This window comes from Myxocyprinus asiaticus, chromosome 42, assembly GCF_019703515.2.
Source record: "Myxocyprinus asiaticus isolate MX2 ecotype Aquarium Trade chromosome 42, UBuf_Myxa_2, whole genome shotgun sequence".
Classification (NCBI taxonomy): Eukaryota; Metazoa; Chordata; class Actinopteri; order Cypriniformes; family Catostomidae; genus Myxocyprinus; species Myxocyprinus asiaticus.
The window spans coordinates 16,743,507-16,763,897 of NC_059385.1; the positions used below are offsets into that span (position 1 = coordinate 16,743,507).

General features: G+C 39.7%; 1 protein-coding gene across 2 annotated transcripts in view; it reads left to right on the forward strand.

Moving 5' to 3' along the window:
- Positions 1-20,391, forward strand: part of LOC127432814 (rho guanine nucleotide exchange factor TIAM1-like) — a 74,236-nt gene that overhangs the window by 21,717 nt on the left and 32,128 nt on the right. For both annotated transcript variants that reach the window (XM_051684243.1, XM_051684241.1), the window contains 9 exons: positions 4,361-4,456; positions 6,928-7,837; positions 9,313-9,787; positions 10,962-11,134; positions 11,734-11,958; positions 13,728-13,913; positions 15,944-16,090; positions 16,356-16,430; positions 19,008-19,178. In XM_051684243.1, the coding sequence (XP_051540203.1) occupies positions 6,938-7,837; positions 9,313-9,787; positions 10,962-11,134; positions 11,734-11,958; positions 13,728-13,913; positions 15,944-16,090; positions 16,356-16,430; positions 19,008-19,178 (2,352 nt within the window). In that variant the 5' untranslated portion in view covers positions 4,361-4,456; positions 6,928-6,937. The remainder of the gene's footprint in view (positions 1-4,360; positions 4,457-6,927; positions 7,838-9,312; positions 9,788-10,961; positions 11,135-11,733; positions 11,959-13,727; positions 13,914-15,943; positions 16,091-16,355; positions 16,431-19,007; positions 19,179-20,391) is intronic.

Below are 20,391 nucleotides of genomic sequence, written 5' to 3' on the forward strand. Positions count from 1 at the left end.
TCTATATGCAAATTCTACTTTCTATTTTGTTTATTTTGATTTTAGAGTAAAATAGGACTATGAATTTTTCTTGCCAGGTTTTGTGAGAATCACCCAGTAGTTAAAAGACAATATTAACTCATCTTCAACCAAAGCTAAAGAATAAAGCTCAGCTAACTTTTAACTACCATTGTCCCTCCCACATTGTCCCTCCCAATGTATTAAGTAAAAATAACATTTGATGTAAATTGAAGTAAATTACTCTGTACATCAGTAAATATTTCAATGACTTACCAATATAAGCATCATAACAAAGTATGTAAATCAAATACAGAACTATACACGTTATTATAGGCCAGGTTTAAAATGCAACACTCAGTTTTATACAATATGTAACAGGTCCCTGCTCCATCTGTCTCTATCCACCAAGGGGGCTTGGCCTGGAAAGGTTAAAGACCTCTGGTATAAACAAATAAGAATAACTGTAATTAGCATGCTCACATTGCATCAGAAGTTCTGATCTTTAGTACTTATATGATGTACAAAAGTACTTATACTTGTGCTATATTTCTTGCTTTTGTATAATCTTTTAGAGCAGTATTGATATTTGTATGACTGTTGAGGTAAGATCAGAGTGTATGCGAGTGCTTGTGTGCAAGTGTGACTCATTAGTGTGTCTGTGAAAGATTGTGTGTGTGTAAGTGTGTGTGTTTAATAATGAATCCCAGGCTAGCACGTCCTTCACAGTGAGTAGAGTGAAGTGGAGGAGGTGTCCTCCTAAGTGGTTGTGATTAAAGTTTCACTGTGAGACTATGCAAGGCTCAGCAGGCAATTCCACTGCCACACACCCTTCCTCCATCCTCTCCACCTGCCTCTTCCCCACAGTGGACATCTAGCTCAGAAATGACAAAACTATTTTATGTGTGTGTGTGTGTGTGTGTGTGTTTTAGGTGTCATTCCTAACTTGTACAACTTTCTTTCTTCTGTGGAACACAAATAAATATTTTTGAAGAGTATCCTGGCCACTCTTTTTTATATAATGAAAGTGAAAGAAAGTCATACGTGTTTTGAACACATGAGGATGAATAAATTATGACAGAATTTTAATTTGTTCGGGTGAACTATTCCTTTAACCCAGATATGCAGGGTTTACGTATCATCACAGAAATGTTTATGGTAGTGGGTCCTGTTGTCGTCATGCTGAGATTTATCACACATTATTACTGCTGAATCTCACCAGGGATGTAAAAGAGTATCATGTTGGTGAGGAAGAGGGAGAGAGGAGAAAGAGTGGGCTTCAGGTCATACGGTTCATTCGCTGACTCACGTTTTCCACTCGACTCATCGGGATCACAGTTTCTCTCATCGATTTTCGTTAACCTTTCAGTTATGACTGCAATGACATTTTAACTGTAGATCCCACTGTGATATTCCATCTGGGCTGTTTTTTTTTTTTTTTTTTTTTTGTGGTTGAAGGTTTGATATTTAATGGAATCGTTCCAGATGGTATCAAATCTGTGCTTGATTAGCACACATATGCTTATATACCATCAGAGCTCACATTCGCTTAGAGTGGCAAAAGACAGTGAAAATCTATTCAGGACTGGAAAAGACAGCATGATCTCATGAAAATTATGTGGCTGTGGCAACATTTTTGCTAAAGGATATTATGTGGTTACTTACACATATTGTGGCAGTTTAGAGGTGAAATGTCCACTGAGGGGTGCTAAAAGCAAGTAAAATTTTCTCCCAAACAGATAAAACAGAGTTTTAAATCAACAAAACTGACCTCCCTATCCCTAAACCTAACCGGTCAGAAAAAGCAAATGTGGCATGAAAAACGGAATTGCTAAAACAACCTCGTCATTTTGTGGGGCTTCTATGACACTTCTGGCTCACGTGTCGGCTTGCATGCTCTTCAGGACTCTGCATGCTACCCCAGTCCTTTGCACCTTAAGTACAATGCTCAATCAGCTTGTAAATGTAGCTGGTTATGTAATGCTAATGTTGAAATGTACCACCTTACAAGTCATGCATTATAGTAAAAGTGTTTAGATGCCATAATATATCATTATGTGAAGAACAGGGCAAAAAGTATTTGTTAATTAATTACTGTTTTATTCGTGATTTGTGTGAAAGTGAATGAAAGTTCATGTCACCACCAAACTGCCGAGATACTGTATGTACAGTGGGCCACGTAAGAATTATTTTGCAAAAATGTAGGCATACCAATGTGATTCTGTGAGACCAGGTTGGAAGAAGATTGCCAAAGTCCCTTTAAGGCAAGTCACTTTTCTTTGCCAGAGAACAGAGAGGATGCGCTATTCCACACCAATGAACAGCATACATTTACTGCTGATATAAAATTCTGAAGCTTAAACATGCAAAGTGGAGGACAAAGCATCTAACTGGACATGGACAGGAAGGTGTATAGAAAGTGAGGTGGATCTGCGAAAAGTAGTGAAGTACAGTGAAAAATGAGGTCAGCTCTGGTTTATGTAACTCTACAGCAAGGTTGAGTAGACTTACTGCAGTGTAGAGGTTTTCTATTGCTGTTCTTATGTACACAAACAAACATACACAACTCTGCAGACTGCCATCCTGAGAATTGAGAGTATCAGCTGGGTTTTTCTCTCTCTCTCTCTCTCTCTCTCTCTCTCTCTCTCTCTCTCTCTCTCTCTCTCTCTCTCGGCCTTAGTGCCTTGTTGACCCATACTGCTGAAACTGGACATGATCCAGAGAAATAAACACTGGCCTCAACACACACACGCACCGGTTCTACTCTACCCGCTCTGAGCGGGAATCGAACCGCATGAGAGGCGGGCGCGCTAACAAGGAGGCTAAAGGCTGCAGCCTCTAGCGTCAGTCGCTAGTACGCCTCTTGAGGCCAGGGTTGTGAGGTTTACACACTGCACAGCTACCTACCAGCTGGCTACCGTTACACACGCATGCACACACACATACACACATGTTGGTGTGGCTATCCTTATGAGGACTCTCCATAGACATAATGATTTTTATACTGTACGAACTATAGATTCTATCCCCTAACCCTACCCCTAAACCTAACCCTCACAAAAAAAAAAAACTTTCTGCATTTTTTCATTTTCAAAAAAAACATTCTTTAGTATGTTTTTTAAGCAATTTGAATTATGACATTTATAGCATAATACCCTTGTAATTACCAGTTTGTAACCTAAAAAAATGTCCCCGTAAACCACCCAAACCCGCCCACACACACGCACGCACACACGCACACACAAACACACACACACACACATTTACTAGTTTGAATCAAAGACCCTCTGGCAGGGAGAAACAATAAACACACATGCAAGAAAAGTAAAAAAAAAAAAAATATATAAAAATAAACAGATTTGTACATTTTCTGCAGAAAATATGATGTTTCTTTCCCGTGTAAAACTCGCCAATACTTTTAAAAAATTCCAAAAGCTTGAGGTTTAAAAGTTTATCAGACCTTACAGTAAGACAAACAGGGTTGTATATTGAAGGTAACGATCAGGATGATAAAAGTCTAGCGATAGTCACGTTCACACACTGTGTTGTTTATTTGGAGCTAGCTAGCTAGGTAGGTAGATGTGAAAAGTGTAGCATGTATGTTGGCTTGAAAAAGCCTCAGCATATACTTGTAATGACAGACATGCATAGGATAGACAAGGCCACTTTGATCAAAATAATTTTACTGTTTCTATTATAGCGTCCGATCATTTACTTTTCCATATTAAATGGATCTAATGTGCTACAACCACCAGAAATATACTCATTCTCCTATTCTATCCCTCTCTCTTTCTCTTTCTCTCCCTTTATTTTATCTCCTGGTTAGTGGAACAGTGACCATGTCATTTTAAGGCTTATCCACAAAGTGTGTTCAGAGTGCAAAAAGTCTAATCTGAATTCTGCTGCAGTAAGGAGATGAGGCTCTCTCTCCTGCTTTCTCTCTCTCTCTCTCTCTCTCTCTCTCTCTCTCTCTATGCAGGCCTTGAATTAGAAAAAATAGGTTAGATTGGCATTGATGTTGATATAACTGAGGTTCAGATTTATGACTGCTGGGCTGCCTTGATCTTCTGTCATAATTACCTTATTGTTGGCTTCTTATGGAAGGAATGAAGACAGTCTGAGCAAATTCTCCCTCTTGTGCAGCAGTGAGGGTGTGTGAAGTGTCGTTGAATGACTGTTGTGTTTTGTGTGACCGCACCTTAAACCAGGTGTGCTTTCATCTTCTCATATGTATTTTGTAATCCACCCATCACATCCTAAGAAACCCAGTACAGTATTGTACATCTCCAAGCAATCCTTACATCTAGACTTAATCCTTTCTTGTTCCATTTATTTAAAAATGTCTATTATGCTTGTTTTTCAGGGAAAACTGCCTTAGGACTGATGATGAGGACCATGAGGTCTATAAATAGAAGCATCCAGTTGTGGAAATTAATCTGATCTGTTGGTTCTGCCTCAGGTACTGCTGCTAATTCACAAACATTACATCTTGCTCTAACACAATAGAACTATTGCACTTACACAACTGAGCGCAACAGTGCCACTTTTTCAGCCGTCTGGGTTCCGGATGTATTTTTCCCATTAATTTCTTCCATAGACTTTTCAAAAAATCCTCCATTAAAGAGTTGTAAGGCATGAACTAAACCAACCAGTGCCGAGGTTAATCGCAACATTACAGACTTTGTTTTAAGGCAAAATAGTATTTGAAAATCCGACAAAAAGACAAAGATACAATTCTGTGTACTTACTGTCTTTCATGAGGGCAGGGACTGCAATCCCATGAAGCATTGCAAATGACGTAATCAAATACAGTATAAAACTATGGAAATATATAAAACTATTGATTTCAGGCTGTTGATTAGAAGTATAGAAACAATATAGTTTACGTTTATTGCGAAACATTCCGATAAACACAAATATGTAAGTAGTTTGAGAGTCCATGGAGATCGACTCGTTTGCGTCATTTAGGGTGTGTTCACACTTGTAGTTCGGTTCTCTTGGTACTCTTGGTCCGGACCAAAAAAGAAAATGATAATTTTAGTCCTGGTTCGCTTAGCGTTCACACTGGCATTTTTAACACCAAACCTAAAGATACAAAACAAAAGGCATCAGGAAAAAGTCACAACCTGATTGGACAGCTTTTATGATGTATATTTTGCGACGGAACTTTCAGAATATCCAAAACAATGCTGGCTGCTAAATCGTTAGATATATATATGTATATATGGTGGTATTTTTACCAGCTGAGAACAAACGAAGAGCTAATAAAACGTGTAAAGGAGTCAAAACAGCGCCAGGAATTCCTCCGTTGCACACACAAACGAAGATATGCTGCAAGGACGGCTGACGGCGGTTCCGACACCTGTACCGAACTGTAATGGGCAACATAGCTCCTATGATGAGAAGAACCAGGTATGCTTGAGGTCAGTATTAGGCAAATTACTTCCTGTTTTTGGTCTGTTTAGACATCTTTGGTCCATGTTGCGGTCGAACCGCACCACAGTTTGTCTGAAAGTGGACCAAGACCCAATATTCAGGTGGTCTCGGTCCGCTTGTTTGGTGCACACCAAGGTTCGGATGGCAAAGTTCACACTTGTTCAAATGAACCGCACTAACAGAACAATTGCACCAGAGTTCGTTTTAATCGAACCAAACCTGCCAAGTGTGAACACACCCTTAGAGTGTGTCATGGGAGTGGGCGGCCACTTCCGGTCTTATTTCGCTGGCTTTGTTGGCCACAGTTCTCTGATTGGTGAAGCTTTCTCTGCTGTACCATGGGTAATGTAGTTGTTCAACAGGAATTCCACTATTAAAGACGATTTTCAAACAAAGAAGTTGAAATAACACAGACTGATGGCTTCAACGGAAGCATATACCATCGATAAACAACCTCGGAGCTCACTGTAGGTCTGTCTTTAAAGGTTTATAAATTGCCGAAAATCAGTTTGTCCATGGAAGAAATTAATGGGATTTTTTCTTCCGGAACCAGACTGTTGCGCTCTATATCTCTTCACATTTTACTTTGAGGTGATGTCATTTTTTGGTGCAATTTATTGAGAAAATACTTTCTCTTATACCTGCTTAAGTGGATAGACAACCATAAGTAAGCTTTTATAGGTTGATCTCTCTAAAAAGTGTAAACACTGTGGCTCTTTTTGTTTGAGCATTATGACCAGGCCTGACATGGCAACAATGGTTCAACCAGTGGTGTGGGTTTGGGGCGAGAAAATCAACAGTATTTTCCGACCAATGGCAAATGGGGGAGTGTTCAGGAAACCTGTTTGAAAAAAGTAATTATTTGCAATTTAATTTGACCTTTAAGGTTACTCACCATAGTGCATGGTGAATAATGGATATACATGTATATGATCACATTCCTGTTTCTTTTTTAGGAGTGTGAAATAATTTGTACTCAAATTGAGTCGTTCCAACAATTTCAACAGATTTTAACAGAGATATGTATGGTGAACTCTCTAATGGAGGTCACTGATGATCCCAGCACAGCAGGTTGAGATTTTTCACATCCCACTCCTTCCCTCTCTTTCTCACTCTGTCTTTGTGTGCGTCAGAGATATTTCTAGTGTCAGGCTCTGATCACATGCTCTTCAGCTCTCACTTTTAAAGATGTTGAGATTGATTTCCTTCGCTTTAGATACTTACATCCTTTTTAATCTCTTTCAGCACTGTAATAATTCTCAAACCCTGAAACTTCCCCCTTTACATACTGTAAGTGCTGGACTGAGCAGGTATGCTGCCTCTGAGCTCCAGTGGCTCTTTTCGGCCATCTCAAGATAGCATAGCAAGAGTGTGGTGTGTTTGCTGATCGATCGGGACCCAAAGACTTGCAAATCTATCACTGAAATGACACACCGTCTCTTCAGCAATGGGACCTGTATGTTGTGCATTTAGAAACTGTTGTGTCTTTCACAGACATTAAGCCATGGGGAACGTGGAGAGCCAAAATGGAGACCACACCTACTACTGTGAGGGGCAGGGCCACCTCTCACGAAAGCACATGACCAGATCCCTTCGCATCAACAAGCAGTCTCCGCAATCACGTCACACCTTGTCCAGCAAGTCTGAGCACCGCAACTCTGAGACCAGCACGAGATCCAGCAGCACCCCTTCCATCCCCCAATCCCTGACCGAAAATGGTCTGGAACCCTTCAACGAGACCGATGCTCTGGAGGGCTATGGAGGAACCATTTGGGTGGACCGGGTGGCCATGAACTTGCAGCCAGTGTCCTTTCACGACCCCACCACCACGCCAGGCTCTGAAGATGGAGTGGAGATGGACACAGTGGTCCCAGAGAATTGTGATGATAAGGGACTATTCACAAGTGAGGACATGCACCTTCAGAGAACCAGAGATGGTCCTCGGGAGGGTGGCAGCTTCAAGAAGAAACGCTCCAAATCTGCAGACATGTGGAGAGAGGATTCCATGGAATTCTCTCTGTCAGATCTAAGCCAAGAGCATCTGACCAGCACTGAGGAGATTATCAGGACAAACGAGGATGACTGTGGAAGTCGACATCGAACCTCCAGCCCACGGACGCTCGAATCTCACTCCGGAGAGAAAGCAAACTCTTTGGATGAACTTTGCACGGAAAGGCTACCTCCTCTTCGTGGCTCCCACCATCTCTATAACAGTCATGATCTCAAGGTGATAGAAGGAGGTGTAATGAACAGCGAGGTCTTGTCTCCTGTGGAGGAGGACGGGAACGGATATGGAGCTTACACGCTTCCCTGTCGTCGCTCTCACTGCCTGTCGGAAGGACTGTCCAATCACCAGGCTCCCATCTGCTCCCGTATGCAGGGCCGGCGTGTGAAAACAACACATGTGAGTTATGCCTCTGACACATGATTTCTCACATCATCTCAACATAAACAGCTCATGATTCATCCAGCCTGATCTCATGAATATTATTTGACTGTGGTGACATTTTTGCAAAATTATATTATGTGGTTTATAACACGCTTCGTGGCAGTTCGGAGGTGAAATGTCCACTGTGTGGTGCTAAAAGCAAGCTAAATGTTCTCCAAAACAAATGAGGTTTTTAGGGTTAATGCTGTGTTGAGTTTTAAATCAACATAACCTACCTACCTCCCTACCCTAAACCTTAACCTAACTGATAGTATCAGAAAAAACAAACAAATATGAGATAAAAAAAAAATAAAAAAAACACAGATTTAAAGGTTAATGTTTAAAACAGGCTTGCAAATTAGTTCATTATATAATGCAAATGTTAAAATGTATCGTAAGTCATGCGCTATAGTAAAAGTTTTTAGATGTCATAAGATAGCATTATGTGAGAAACAGGGCAAAAAATGTCTGTGAACTTATAATGTGCCATTTTACTCGTGATTTGTGTGAAAGTGAATAAGTCGTTGTTGTAGTGTCTCTTATGTTAAATTCGCGTACAACCAGCCATGTAAAATTCATTTTCAAAAATGTACTGAAGGTATAGTAATGTGATTCCTTGAGACCACACTGGATTCACCTGCCATTTGTCCTGACTCTTTGTTATAAAACAGGTGTTTTTCCCTGATTAAATACTTTTGTTCCAAACCTATATGACTTTCTTTCTTCCCTGGAACACAAAATGTCAGTCACTATTAAATTGCATTGTATAGAAGAATATGCAATAAAAGTGAATGGTGACTAAGGCTAACATTTTTTCCTAAAATCTCCTTTTGTGTTCCAGAAGAAAGAAAGGCATAAGTGTTTGGAACAACATGAGGATGAGTAAATGAGAGAATGTTAATTTTCTGGTGAACTATGCCTTTAAGTTAAAATGTGAAAGGTAAAGACACATATTGATCCTTTATTCAAACAGAATTCAGACAGGCTTTCAACTTTTTGTGCATATTTGATATGATTTGAACTGTCTTTGCTTGTCAAGGAACTTTCAATTTTGAGTGGTCTCCATAGACTCTTCAAACACACAAATCCTGAATCATGTTAGAAACTCTATTAGAAACATAGGCAGTATTTCAGTGCTAGCAAAGGGAAGCATCATCCTCTCTGTAGCATGTTTCATGCAGGGTTCCTCTTTCTCTGTCATGCACAAGTAAAAAAGTTAAGAACAAGTAGAGATTAGTCTCGTTCTTTGTATTTATCAAAGGTCGTAAACAAAAAGAGCTTTTTAGCAGCCCAACGGAAGTTAGTTTCCTTCAATGTTTTATGAAATGTCGCATCATTGTTGGGGTTGTTCACAGGATGTTCATGAAAAAGTGTTGTCACTGTAGAAGGAGTGTCACCTTTTATCTTACCCTGTATGTTTGCTGTGTTTATGTGTCTGTACATGTGTGTAGGATATCACGGCAGCAGACGAGGGCAGTGAGTATGGAGACAGCGGTATTGACGGTGGCGCAGCTGAAGTCGAGCATTCATCGCGCCGTTGTAAGGCCATGTCCGCGTCCTTCTCTGTCTACTCCACTGCTAGCGGGAGTATCTTCGCAGGAAGTGACAGCAGCAGTAGTAGCGGAGGTGGAGGAGATCGCGAGCACCAGCCAGGTGGAGATCAGGGCATTTATGAGAACTTCCGGCAGGAACTGGACTTGAACTCATGGCAGACCCGGGAAGAGGCCAGGTCGGCTGCTAGCGATGAGAGGAGTAGCGGTACGCTCAGCTCCATTTATCCATCAGACATTCTGCTTAGCACGGTGCAGGGCACGGTGCGGAAGGCCGGCACGCTGGCCGTGAAGAACTTCCTGGTGCACAAGAAGAATAAGAGGGTGGAGTCAGCTGCGAAAAGGAAGTGGAAACAGTACTGGGTGTCAGTCAAAGGTGAGACGCAGGCTTTGGGAAAGCATACTTCGATATTACTGTTTCTGCAGTATATAGTATGTGTACTGTGCATAGTATGCAGATTTTCTGTATGCATGGCATACTACTACTTTTGATAAAATGTGTAGTTTGCAACAGAGCGCATTGCAATACAATGACATTCCTTTCTAGTGTGTTAAATGAACTCGAAGTAATATCAACTGTGATTTTTTTAACATCCATTACTAGACTTTCCTTCTTGATATGACTGCCAAGTTTGTTTGTTTTTGTACAAAAACTTGGATTAAAATGCAAACAAAACAAAACAAAACAAAACAGAGCATAGCAAAACAAAACAAAAAATATTCCTGAAATGTAACTATTAGCTCGACGTGTTGAATTAAAACATCCATATCTACTCTTTTATCTGTTGTCCTAAAACACAACACTGAAACACTTGTCAAAATAGTTATTACTACTTTCTAAACCTTCAAAATCAGTTTTGGTTAAGTGATCAAGATTGCTTTCATGGTTGCAACAGTAAAGCAAATGTTTGATTCTGAGCTTCAAAATGTCAAAAATCAACAAATATAAAAACAATGGCATCATACAAAACCTTTTTGTCTCTGCTTCAGTTTTAAAAAAGCGTATGCACCTATTATTCCACATCAAGATAATCGCATCAACACTAGTACATTTATTTTCTAACTTGGAGCCTTTGGTGCGGGTGTTTGATGTTTTGTACCCTTCCCATTCAATCAAAATCTAATTTCATACCCATTGCCATTTTAATTGCATTTTTGCTGTTGCTATTTAAAAGGTACAAACAAAATAGCATCAGAGATATTACAGGTCATCCTTTGTGGTAGAAATATAATCAAGTTATGCGAACAGTCTCCTCCAAACCTTGTGCCGTTTATTAAATCTAATGCAGCTCGACCCATCTGCTTCAAATCAAATTATTAATGCAATTTATAACATTCTTGAGCTAGAAGCTCATCTTCACATGACCATTGTGCTGGAAAAATAATCACCCTAGTTTCCATTTATGTATTCATTCTTGTAGACAAATCTGATCCAGACAACCTGAAACTTGTATTCCATTTCCACTCTGACTTGTGTTGTATGCAAGGCATAAAGAATCCAAATTCAGTTGGATAGTTTTTCACAGCTTAATATCTGATCTTCCCTCCAGGATGCACTCTATTTTTCTACGAAACGGATGGACGTTCAGGGATCGACCACAACAGCATTCACAAACATGCCGTCTGGGTGGAGAACAGCATTGTCCAGGCCGTCCCAGAGCATCCCAAGAAAGACTTTGTGTTTTGCCTAAGCAATGCACTGGGAGATGCCTTCCTTTTCCAGGTAAGATCTCAAAGATCTTAGAAGACCTGAATCTCAAAAGACTAATATTAAGGGCACACATAAATCCAGTTACTCCTACAAGCTCAGATTTTGGAGTCTACATTTTTTAAGTCATTGTAACAACAGGTATCTTTGAAGAACATCTGTGATATTTACATCCTCTACATTTGCAAACACAAAGCTGATACTGTGGCATATTTTTGTTATCAACAAATTAAATTGAATACTACCAAAACATTGCTCATGATCTACTGGTTCATTGTAAACTGCTATATGCTATTTCTGAATTTCCGTGGGTCTCTGTGACATTTTCTTTGACAGGTGGCAACATTCTGCTTTCTAGGTGACATTCTTAAAGGTTAGCCAGTCAGGTCTGACAGTCAATCTGTAACTGTCATTTGATAATTTATTTATTTGTGTTGAAAGAACCTATGTTTCTGTAGCTCTGATGGCACATGGCCTTGAGATATAACCTAATATGCATTATATGGAGGATGCTATTAGATGGTTTAATCCAGACCTAGTTTATCCATTTCTGTCAAAATATCACTAAGCAAGAAAAAGTAGTAACATCTATGCTTGGGTCCACTTGTTTTCAGACATCAGGTCAAACAGAGTTGGAAAACTGGATAACCGCCATCCACTCAGCCTGCGCCACCGCCGTTGCACGCCAGCACCATCGCGAGGACACGGTACGATTGCTGCGTTCTGAAATCAAGAAGCTTGAACAGAAGATCGACATGGATGAGAAAATGAAGAAAATGGGCGAAATGCAGCTCTCTGCTTTCACTGATGCGAAGAAGAGGAAGACCATCCTGGAGCAGGTATACACAGGCCACATAAGCCTCTACTATATTCTAGGTGGCAATTCATTAAGCTTAAAGCGTGAAGTTACAGAGTTTGAAGCGCGTGCAGAGGCAGAGTTACAACAAACAGGAAGGAATCTGCCCGGATCTTCATCAGCTCAGATCCTTCCGGGGGGTTTCCACCATTATCTCTGAATAAGAGCATAGATTGGCAAACCCATCTGTCACAGGACAGATCATTGTCTTAAGGTCTTTCCAAAACCTAGTGAGGCAGCATTTTAAGGTATCATAGGGGCGATCCCGACTCGAAATGTAGGTATCTTAATTATGCTGCCCCCTAAAATATTTCATTTTGGCCAAATTCTAAATTCAAAAACTAGCATTGTATGTATCCTTCAAAACAGAATGGTAGGCGATTCCAGAATGCAAGATGGCGGACAAATGAGGGAAATTTGTATTATAAATATACTTATCCAATCAATACTGCAAAAGTATCAATTGAAAATAGTTAAAATAATAGAAAAATGACTATTTTATACAAAATATGCATGTGATATGTATATTTATGTTCGTATAATTATGTTTGAGTATCACGTCGTGCCTCTCGCATCACCTGTATTGAAATCAGTTGCGAGTCGAATCTCCCATGTGCTGTGCATGAGGAGCGCTATTTGAATGACGCGCGGAGCTGCCGCCTATGAAGAGCATTCCAAATCGCTTACTTATGAGGCTCCATTTCAGTAAGGATGCTGCCATAGAAGACAGCTGCCTATGTAGGCAGGAGACAGCAAGGCAGCTCACTAAAGGCTTGAGTATACTGTGTTTTTCCACATTCCGGGTCGTCTCGTACACAGTCGAGCACTCAGACTTTCAAAATATACTCGTTTGACCTTGAGCGAATGTGAACGGGTTCCGACGCATGCATACTACAACTGCTTTGTGATGCTAATTTAGCACAGTCAACAGCAGGCACATGCGCCGTCGATGCGCACTGACGAGGACTGTCCGCGTGTCAAGAATATCTGGCCCGCACGCGGACAGTCCACGCAGACTGTGCTGATGGCTAAATTTGTGTCACGCATACTGTGTGTGTTCCGATCGTGGACAAGTGATGTATAATTTGGCCTTAAGTTTTGGAACACACCTTAAGTAAGAGATCTGATTTTAGTTAAAACTCAATTTTGAAAAAATCTGCAGTTAATACATTTTCCATTTGCATCGCAGTACAGGTGAGCCACCCTGTTAAAAACTAGGACACATCAATAATAGATGTTTTGTTTGTCATAATAAGTCTCTGATTTGGTGTTTTTAAGTTAATAATTGTTTAGGTTTTCCATGGGTCTCATGCAAGGGTAGGATTTTGTATCTATTTCAATGTGGCCATTCAAAATCATCTTTGACCTATATGATTTCATTGTTCTTACATAAAAGATGAGTGAATAAATGCATGTCTATTTATGTGTTTGTGTGTGTGGTGTAGCTCTATGTTTGAGTGGAGGTGGGCATACTCCTCCATGGTCTCTGAATAGACTCGGTCATGCTGGTATGGAGGAAGGCCGATGACTAATGATATATTCCAGTGTCCTTCTCCAGTAAATAAAATCGTATTAAAAACACTGCCCACACTCTTAATAGTCAGCAGCTTATATACTCTCATCAGTGTACGAACACTGAAAACAAAAAGGGCAGAGAACATTAAACTATTGAGAAAGTACAACAACTGAGATCCTTTTTACTTAGGTTAGACTTTTTCTGTCAAATATTTAACTTACATTCTTTCTTTTCAGATATTCCTCTGGGAGCAGAATTTGGAGCAGTTTCATATGGACTTGTTCCGTTACCGTTGTTACCTGTCCAGTCTGCAGGGCGGTGAGCTTCCGAACCCAAAACGCCTACTGGCTGTTGCTTCCCGCCCCACCAAGCTGTCCATGGGTCGTCTAGGCATTTTTTCCGTATCATCCTTTCATGCCCTGGTATGAAATACACTCATGTTTACTAATAAATCTCAGACATACCATAGACCTTTCTTTCTTTCTTAATAAATAGAAATGATTCAACATATATATATATACTTTATTTGCAAATAATTTTGTCTCCTAAAATATAGCTAAATATGTACATATATACACAGACCCACGTTCAAACACACTTTCACGCTCTATACTCATTTTTTCTCACACACACCTTTAGACTTATTCTAATACTCCATATTTGTGCATTGTTCCCTCTTTCTCTCTTTCTCTGTCTCTATCACACAAATGCTTTTCTCGCTTACACTTTCAAGTACATTTAGTTAACATCCACTTTTTATTTATTCACTCCATGAGAGGCTTGTGAGCGCACAGAGCTGCCTGCCAGCCTGCTCTTGGCTCGAATCCTGACAGAAACTGCATAACAAAACATGCTGTCGTCAATGTTTTTTGTTTTTTGTCATTCCTGTGGTCCAACACAGAATGTACAGAATGGCGTAATATTGGGGCAAATGCCTGAAACCACAACTGTCACCTCAAGTCCCAGTGAGGCGTGGAACAGTAACTCCCTTCTGATTGCATAACTCGTCAAGTTTCTTAAAAACTAAACCAAGTTTGACAGGAAATCATTGACGTTTTAAATGATGAAAAAGGGATGGCTCTAAAGTGGTAGATCAGTAACTGCCTCATGCTGCCATACCTTTTAACTATTTCCCCACATTTGTGTTTTTGTCTTTTAAGTGTTTTTAAAAATAAACATTGTCACTAAGAACAACTTTAAATTAATTTACCCAGCAAACAAAATGATATTAGTGTATGATTCCCATAAAGTTATTTTTGTGAACAAATTCTTAACATTCTAGGCATATTCTTATTAGGTTTTATTTTTTATAAACTTACGTTCCCAGAACGTTGCTGGGAGGTTTTTGTCTGACAACCTAATACGAACTCTAGCTAATGATTATCTTTACATGTAATTTTTCTATGAACGTAAACTAACCCATTAGAATTTTGCAGAGAGGTTTTTGAGTGACAAATTACAGTAATAGGCAACCAAAAAAGGACTTAAACAGAATGTTATCCCCTAATAACAAATGTAATCCCCTACTAATTTTTGCTTCCTGGAACGGTCTGGGAACTTTTTGTTGTTGTTGTTGTTGTTGTTGGTTCTCAGAATGTTCCCAGAACAATGCTTTGAGTTTTGTTTTTGTTTTTTATGGAACTAGGCATTTGTTTTAGGATGTGCATGATAGTCCGGACAACTTTTTCCTAATATTCCTGTAAACTTCCTGCATTCACTCCAAAACACACACACACACACACACACACACACACACACACACACACACACACACACACACACACACACACACACACACACACACAGTTTTAGGCCTTTAGATACTCTACTGCCTATCTCCATTAAATTACAAAGGTTTCAGTTCATGTCCATTCACCAATACTGTAGGTTTATGGAAACTCCTCTATATGGTCCAATTACTGAGGAAATCCATTATGACTTCTGTGGCACTGTACTGACGTTTATTATCCCAGAAACGTCAGTGTGGTTTTGTGCCTGTGTGTGTGAACGGCTGAGGGACATAATGACACCATGGTAGTTTATGTGTCTGCTGCCACTGAAGTGAGTCATACTGTCAGATTTTTTCCCATCACTGGTCTTGATCTGAACCCTAAAGGCACAGATTTCCCCTCACTTTTCAATGAATCTTTTCACACAGTGTCACTGAGGCAATTCATAATCAATGAAGGTTGTAACCTCTAGGCAGAATAAGAGTAGCTCACTTAAAATAAAATAAAAAAGCTGAATTACAGTCAGCTCATTTCTAAGATTAGATGTTTGATACTAACATTGAGTTTATGATGACAGAATTCTCATTTTTGGGTCTTTCCTTACTCTTTAACGTCCCATTCTATAGTGACAAATGCTAAATTGTTAAAACTACACACTGTGTATTGTTTGAAACCCTCTTGAAGATGTTTATTGATTGACTATAATAGTGTTTGTTGCACAGGTGGCAGCGAGGACGGATGGTGGCATTCGTAGACGTTCTCAGGCCCTGTCGCGTTCCTCCAGTAAACGAAAGAGTCGTTTCTCCTCCCTGTGGGGTTTGGACACTACCTCAAAAAAGAAAACCAAAGGCAGACCCAGCATCAACCAGGTCCACATTTGTTTCCTGCAATGCAAATCACTTACAGTCTGTTTATGACACCATATTACATTTGCTTAATAGAATGCATCACTATTCACTCTATTCATAAGTGCATTAATTGTTTATAAGAATGTTTCAAATTCTCTCACACACTTGTGGTGGGCTCAAAGTGTCACTGAGGCAATTGACACAGACAATGCACCAAATTCATCTATGTGGATTCTAATTAGAACATCAAGTTCCTTTCTAACCAGTAGCTTTGTCTCAACTGCAGGTGTTTGTAGACAGTGAAGAGCCGGTTAAGAGAAGTCTTGAGCACATGTTTGAGGACCCTGGAAAGGAGACTCTGGTGAGGGAGACACTTATACCTCCTAAAATGTTTTGAATAATTAAAACTGTCAAAGAGAAGGCTGTCAGAGGCAGAGTGAATAAGAAATAAGATGTTAGGCCGTGTGAAACCCCCAACGGGAGCTGGAGAGAGGTTGAGAGAGCTAAGACACCAAAGCTGGGCTGAAGGGCTTGGGCTCTCCTTGGCAGTGTTAGGGAAGTTCCTTTGAAACTTGTAGCTTCAGTAGTTACATGCTACTCATAATTTTAAGTAGCTAAACTACAGTCAAGCCACTCTTTTTAAAAGTAGTTAGGTGTACAACAAGTTACTAACAAAAAGTAGCTAACTACATTGAAGCTATTTACTACTAAGATATACAGTACTATCAGATGATGTTATTCTGCAATCACAAGTTCTATAAATAAATATTTATAGTTTAGTAACTATGAATATAGTTCTATTTACAGTATTATTTATAGTTTTATTTTTAAAAGATCATTATTGCTTTTTTTTGCCACATAAATTCTGTTCAGTGGGTAGCACAAAAACAAAGTAGCATCTCAATTAGGGTGACAACATCAAATCAAACAATACATTTATACTAAATAAAACAAATAAAACTAGACTGCACACTCATTTTACAAAACTAAGTTAAAAACTGATCAATATTTACTATTAATATTTCCTTTTTTACTATAAATCTCCACTTTCACTTTCACTTTCTTCTTTTGTTTTATGGCGATTGACATTGTTCTTGCATATCACCACTTACTGGTTGGGGCTGGTCAAAGGTGGAGATTCAAAGATAAAAAGGAATTAAATATTGATCTGTTTCTCACATACACATATCATATCGCTTCAGAAGACATGGATTTAACCATTGGAGACTTATAGATTACTTTTATGCTGCCTTTATGTGATTTTCGGAGGTTCAAACTTCTGGCCACCATTCACTTGCATTGAATGGGCCTGCAGAGCTGAAATATTCCTCTAAAAATTCCTTTGCTTTCGCTACATCGCCACTCGTTGGCTAAAGTAGCTTGTTATTGTGAAAGCTATGCTAGTTTTAAAGCAGCTCAGCTAATGTCATTCCACTAAAACATGTAGTTAAATTTATGCCACTTTTAGTTAGTTACTCCTTAACACTTCTCCATGGCCAGACTCATCTCCCACCCGGCACATCCATTAATAGCCGATAGAGGAGGCAGATGGCGGGTGTTTTGGTAGGGGAGCGTACGTGTGTGTGTTTGTGTGAGTTTGCTTGCACATTTGTATTGAGAGACTGAGTGACAGAAGGTTGGAGTGTTTAATGTACTGTCTGCATGTGTTTTCCAGTATGAGAGTGTGTGGGGTGTGTTTAAGTCCCTCTGACCCATTTTCCCGCTCACCCACTCTCCTTCACCATGTGTGGGCTTGCTGTCTCTCCATGATGGGGGACCACCATCACTGCTACACTGTGGGCAGATTGTCAAAAGGAAGGGGAGGGTGTTAGGCTGTCACCCGATAGCGGGGATAATCTATCTGAGCCAGGCAGCATGCCGATGCTGACAGCAGGCCAGACCCACTGACGGACCAAAGATCTCCCGAGAGCCCCACAATACAATCAGCCATTCACATCCCAGCCGGTGTACGTCAGCTCATCGATCATCCGCCAAACATCAGACGGAGACATTGCGTGTTGCGCAGAGCTTGCACATTGTTGTGGTTGGATGCCAAGTTAATTAGTTGTCTCAGATTAGATATCATCACATTCAGTGGTGGCTCGATGCTTGTCTGCTGCATCGATTCAGGCAGCTCTGCTTAAGTGTGATCAGGCTGAATTAAGCACACATCACCACAAATGTGAGACCTCTGTTAGTCTGCATACAGTGTTTAATAGATAATTAAGGAGCGTTTGTAATATTCACTTGTAATCATCACGGTTCCACGCATCATAGTAACTTTAAAGTCAGCGTGAAATCAAAATTGAGCTTAGTTACTTCCTTAAAGGAATGTTCCAGGTTTATTCAAGTTAAGCTCAACCGACAGCATTTGTGGCATAATGTTATAACCTCTAATTTCGATTTGTTCTTTTTTTTTTAAACAAAATCAAAAATCATGGTTGCACTTATAATGAATGGCCAGCTCATTATCGTTAAAATACACACTGTTTTAAAAGTATAGCCGCACGATGTAAACAATTAACATGGTTTAAGTGTGATCAGTTCATTGATTTCCCAGTGTAATAGTGTTAACGGGTGTTAAGCTGTCATGACAACAAAGTTGTAATATAGGATATGACTTTACACAGATAAAGTTAGCAAGTGATATTATTACACTTAAAACTAAACTTGACCCTCAGCCTCTACGTCCCATTAAAAAAGCCTCCAAAAGTTGGTACCAGGGTAACCAGTCTGGTATGGAAATGCCCACTTTTCATTTATCCAATATATTTTTGATGCCGGTCCAGCCTTTTTTTTCTTATTTAATTTCTTGTTTTACTGGAAAATACAGTACGTCACATTATGGTCACATTAAAATCGGTTGGGAACACTGTTTCAGGGTGCCTTTAAGCACTTTCTTTAACAGTTTTATATCTTTCATTATTTGTTTTGGCAGAAGGAGCAAGAAGGTTCGGTTAAAAGCCTCCCCCAGCACAAGACGGACAGTGAAGTTTGGGTTCCAGACTACCTCACGCCATCCTGGGTCTCTTTACCTGACGATCAGCCCGTGTTGGCGATCATACAGCCTGGCGAGACAGCCATGGAGGCCCTGGAGGCCCTCTGCAGGGTAAACGTCATTTGTACTAATAAATAAATAAATAAATATCAAAGTAAAAAATGGCAAAAATATAAATCAGTCAAGTAGATAACTGTGTGACTACCTGAACCATGTCACACTAATGTTCCCAGTCCCAGAGGGAAAGACAGGTAATGATACACGCTGTCCTATTCATTCCACATACTGCACATTTTAACCATACTTTCATTTTTGGATTATCTTAGTCTTACTTAACACATAATTCTTCTCACAGTCTCATGTAGAGCAGGAAGTTTCAATATGTTCCAGCATACCACATTCATTGTGGCTTGTTCTGTCTGATTACCTCAAATTAGTGCCGCTGCTCCCATATTTATGTCTACATAGGCACCAACCCCCTAGTGGGGCACCATCTTATCCTAGTGGGGCACCAAAACATCCACCGGCTGCCCGTCCTTGCATATTATATGAAATTGAAGAGCCCGATAGCAGTCGCAGAACTCGCACCCATCAAACCCCTCCCCTTTAGCAGACCCCTAAACCTTAGTATTAAAGGAATAGTTCACAAAAAAATTAAATCATTTACTTTCCCTCTTGCCATCCCAGATGTGTATGACTTTCTTCTGCAGAACACAAATGAAGATTTTCAGAAGAATATCTCAGGTCTGCAGGTCCATACAATGCAAGTGAGTGGTGGCCAGAACTTTGAAGCTTTGAGGCACATAAAGGCAGCATAAAAGTATTCCATACGACTCTTTAAATTAGGGCTACATCCATGTCTTCAGAAGCAATTTGACAGGTGTGGATGAGAAACAGATCAATATTCTTGTAAGTAAATATTCCAAGTCCATTTTACTATAAATCTCCACCTTTTGCCAGCCATGACCAGTGGGTGGTGATATGCACAAAGAATGTGAACTGCCAAAAAGCAAAAGAAGAATGTGGAAGTGAAAGTAAAGGTGGAGATTTATAATAATAAAAAAAAAGACTTACATATTGATCTGTTTCTCACCCACATGTTTCCTGACATAAGAAGAATTTAAACCCTACTGAATGGTGCTTCTCATTATGTAGAGGTGGGTAGAGTAGCCAAATCTGTACTCAAGTAAAAGTATTACTTAAAAAAAAAAAAAAAAAATACTCAGGTAGAAGTAAAAGTGCTAACATAAATAATTACTTAAGTAAGAGTAAGAAAGTGTCCAATTAAAAGAATATTCAAGTAGTGAGTAACTCGTTACTTTCA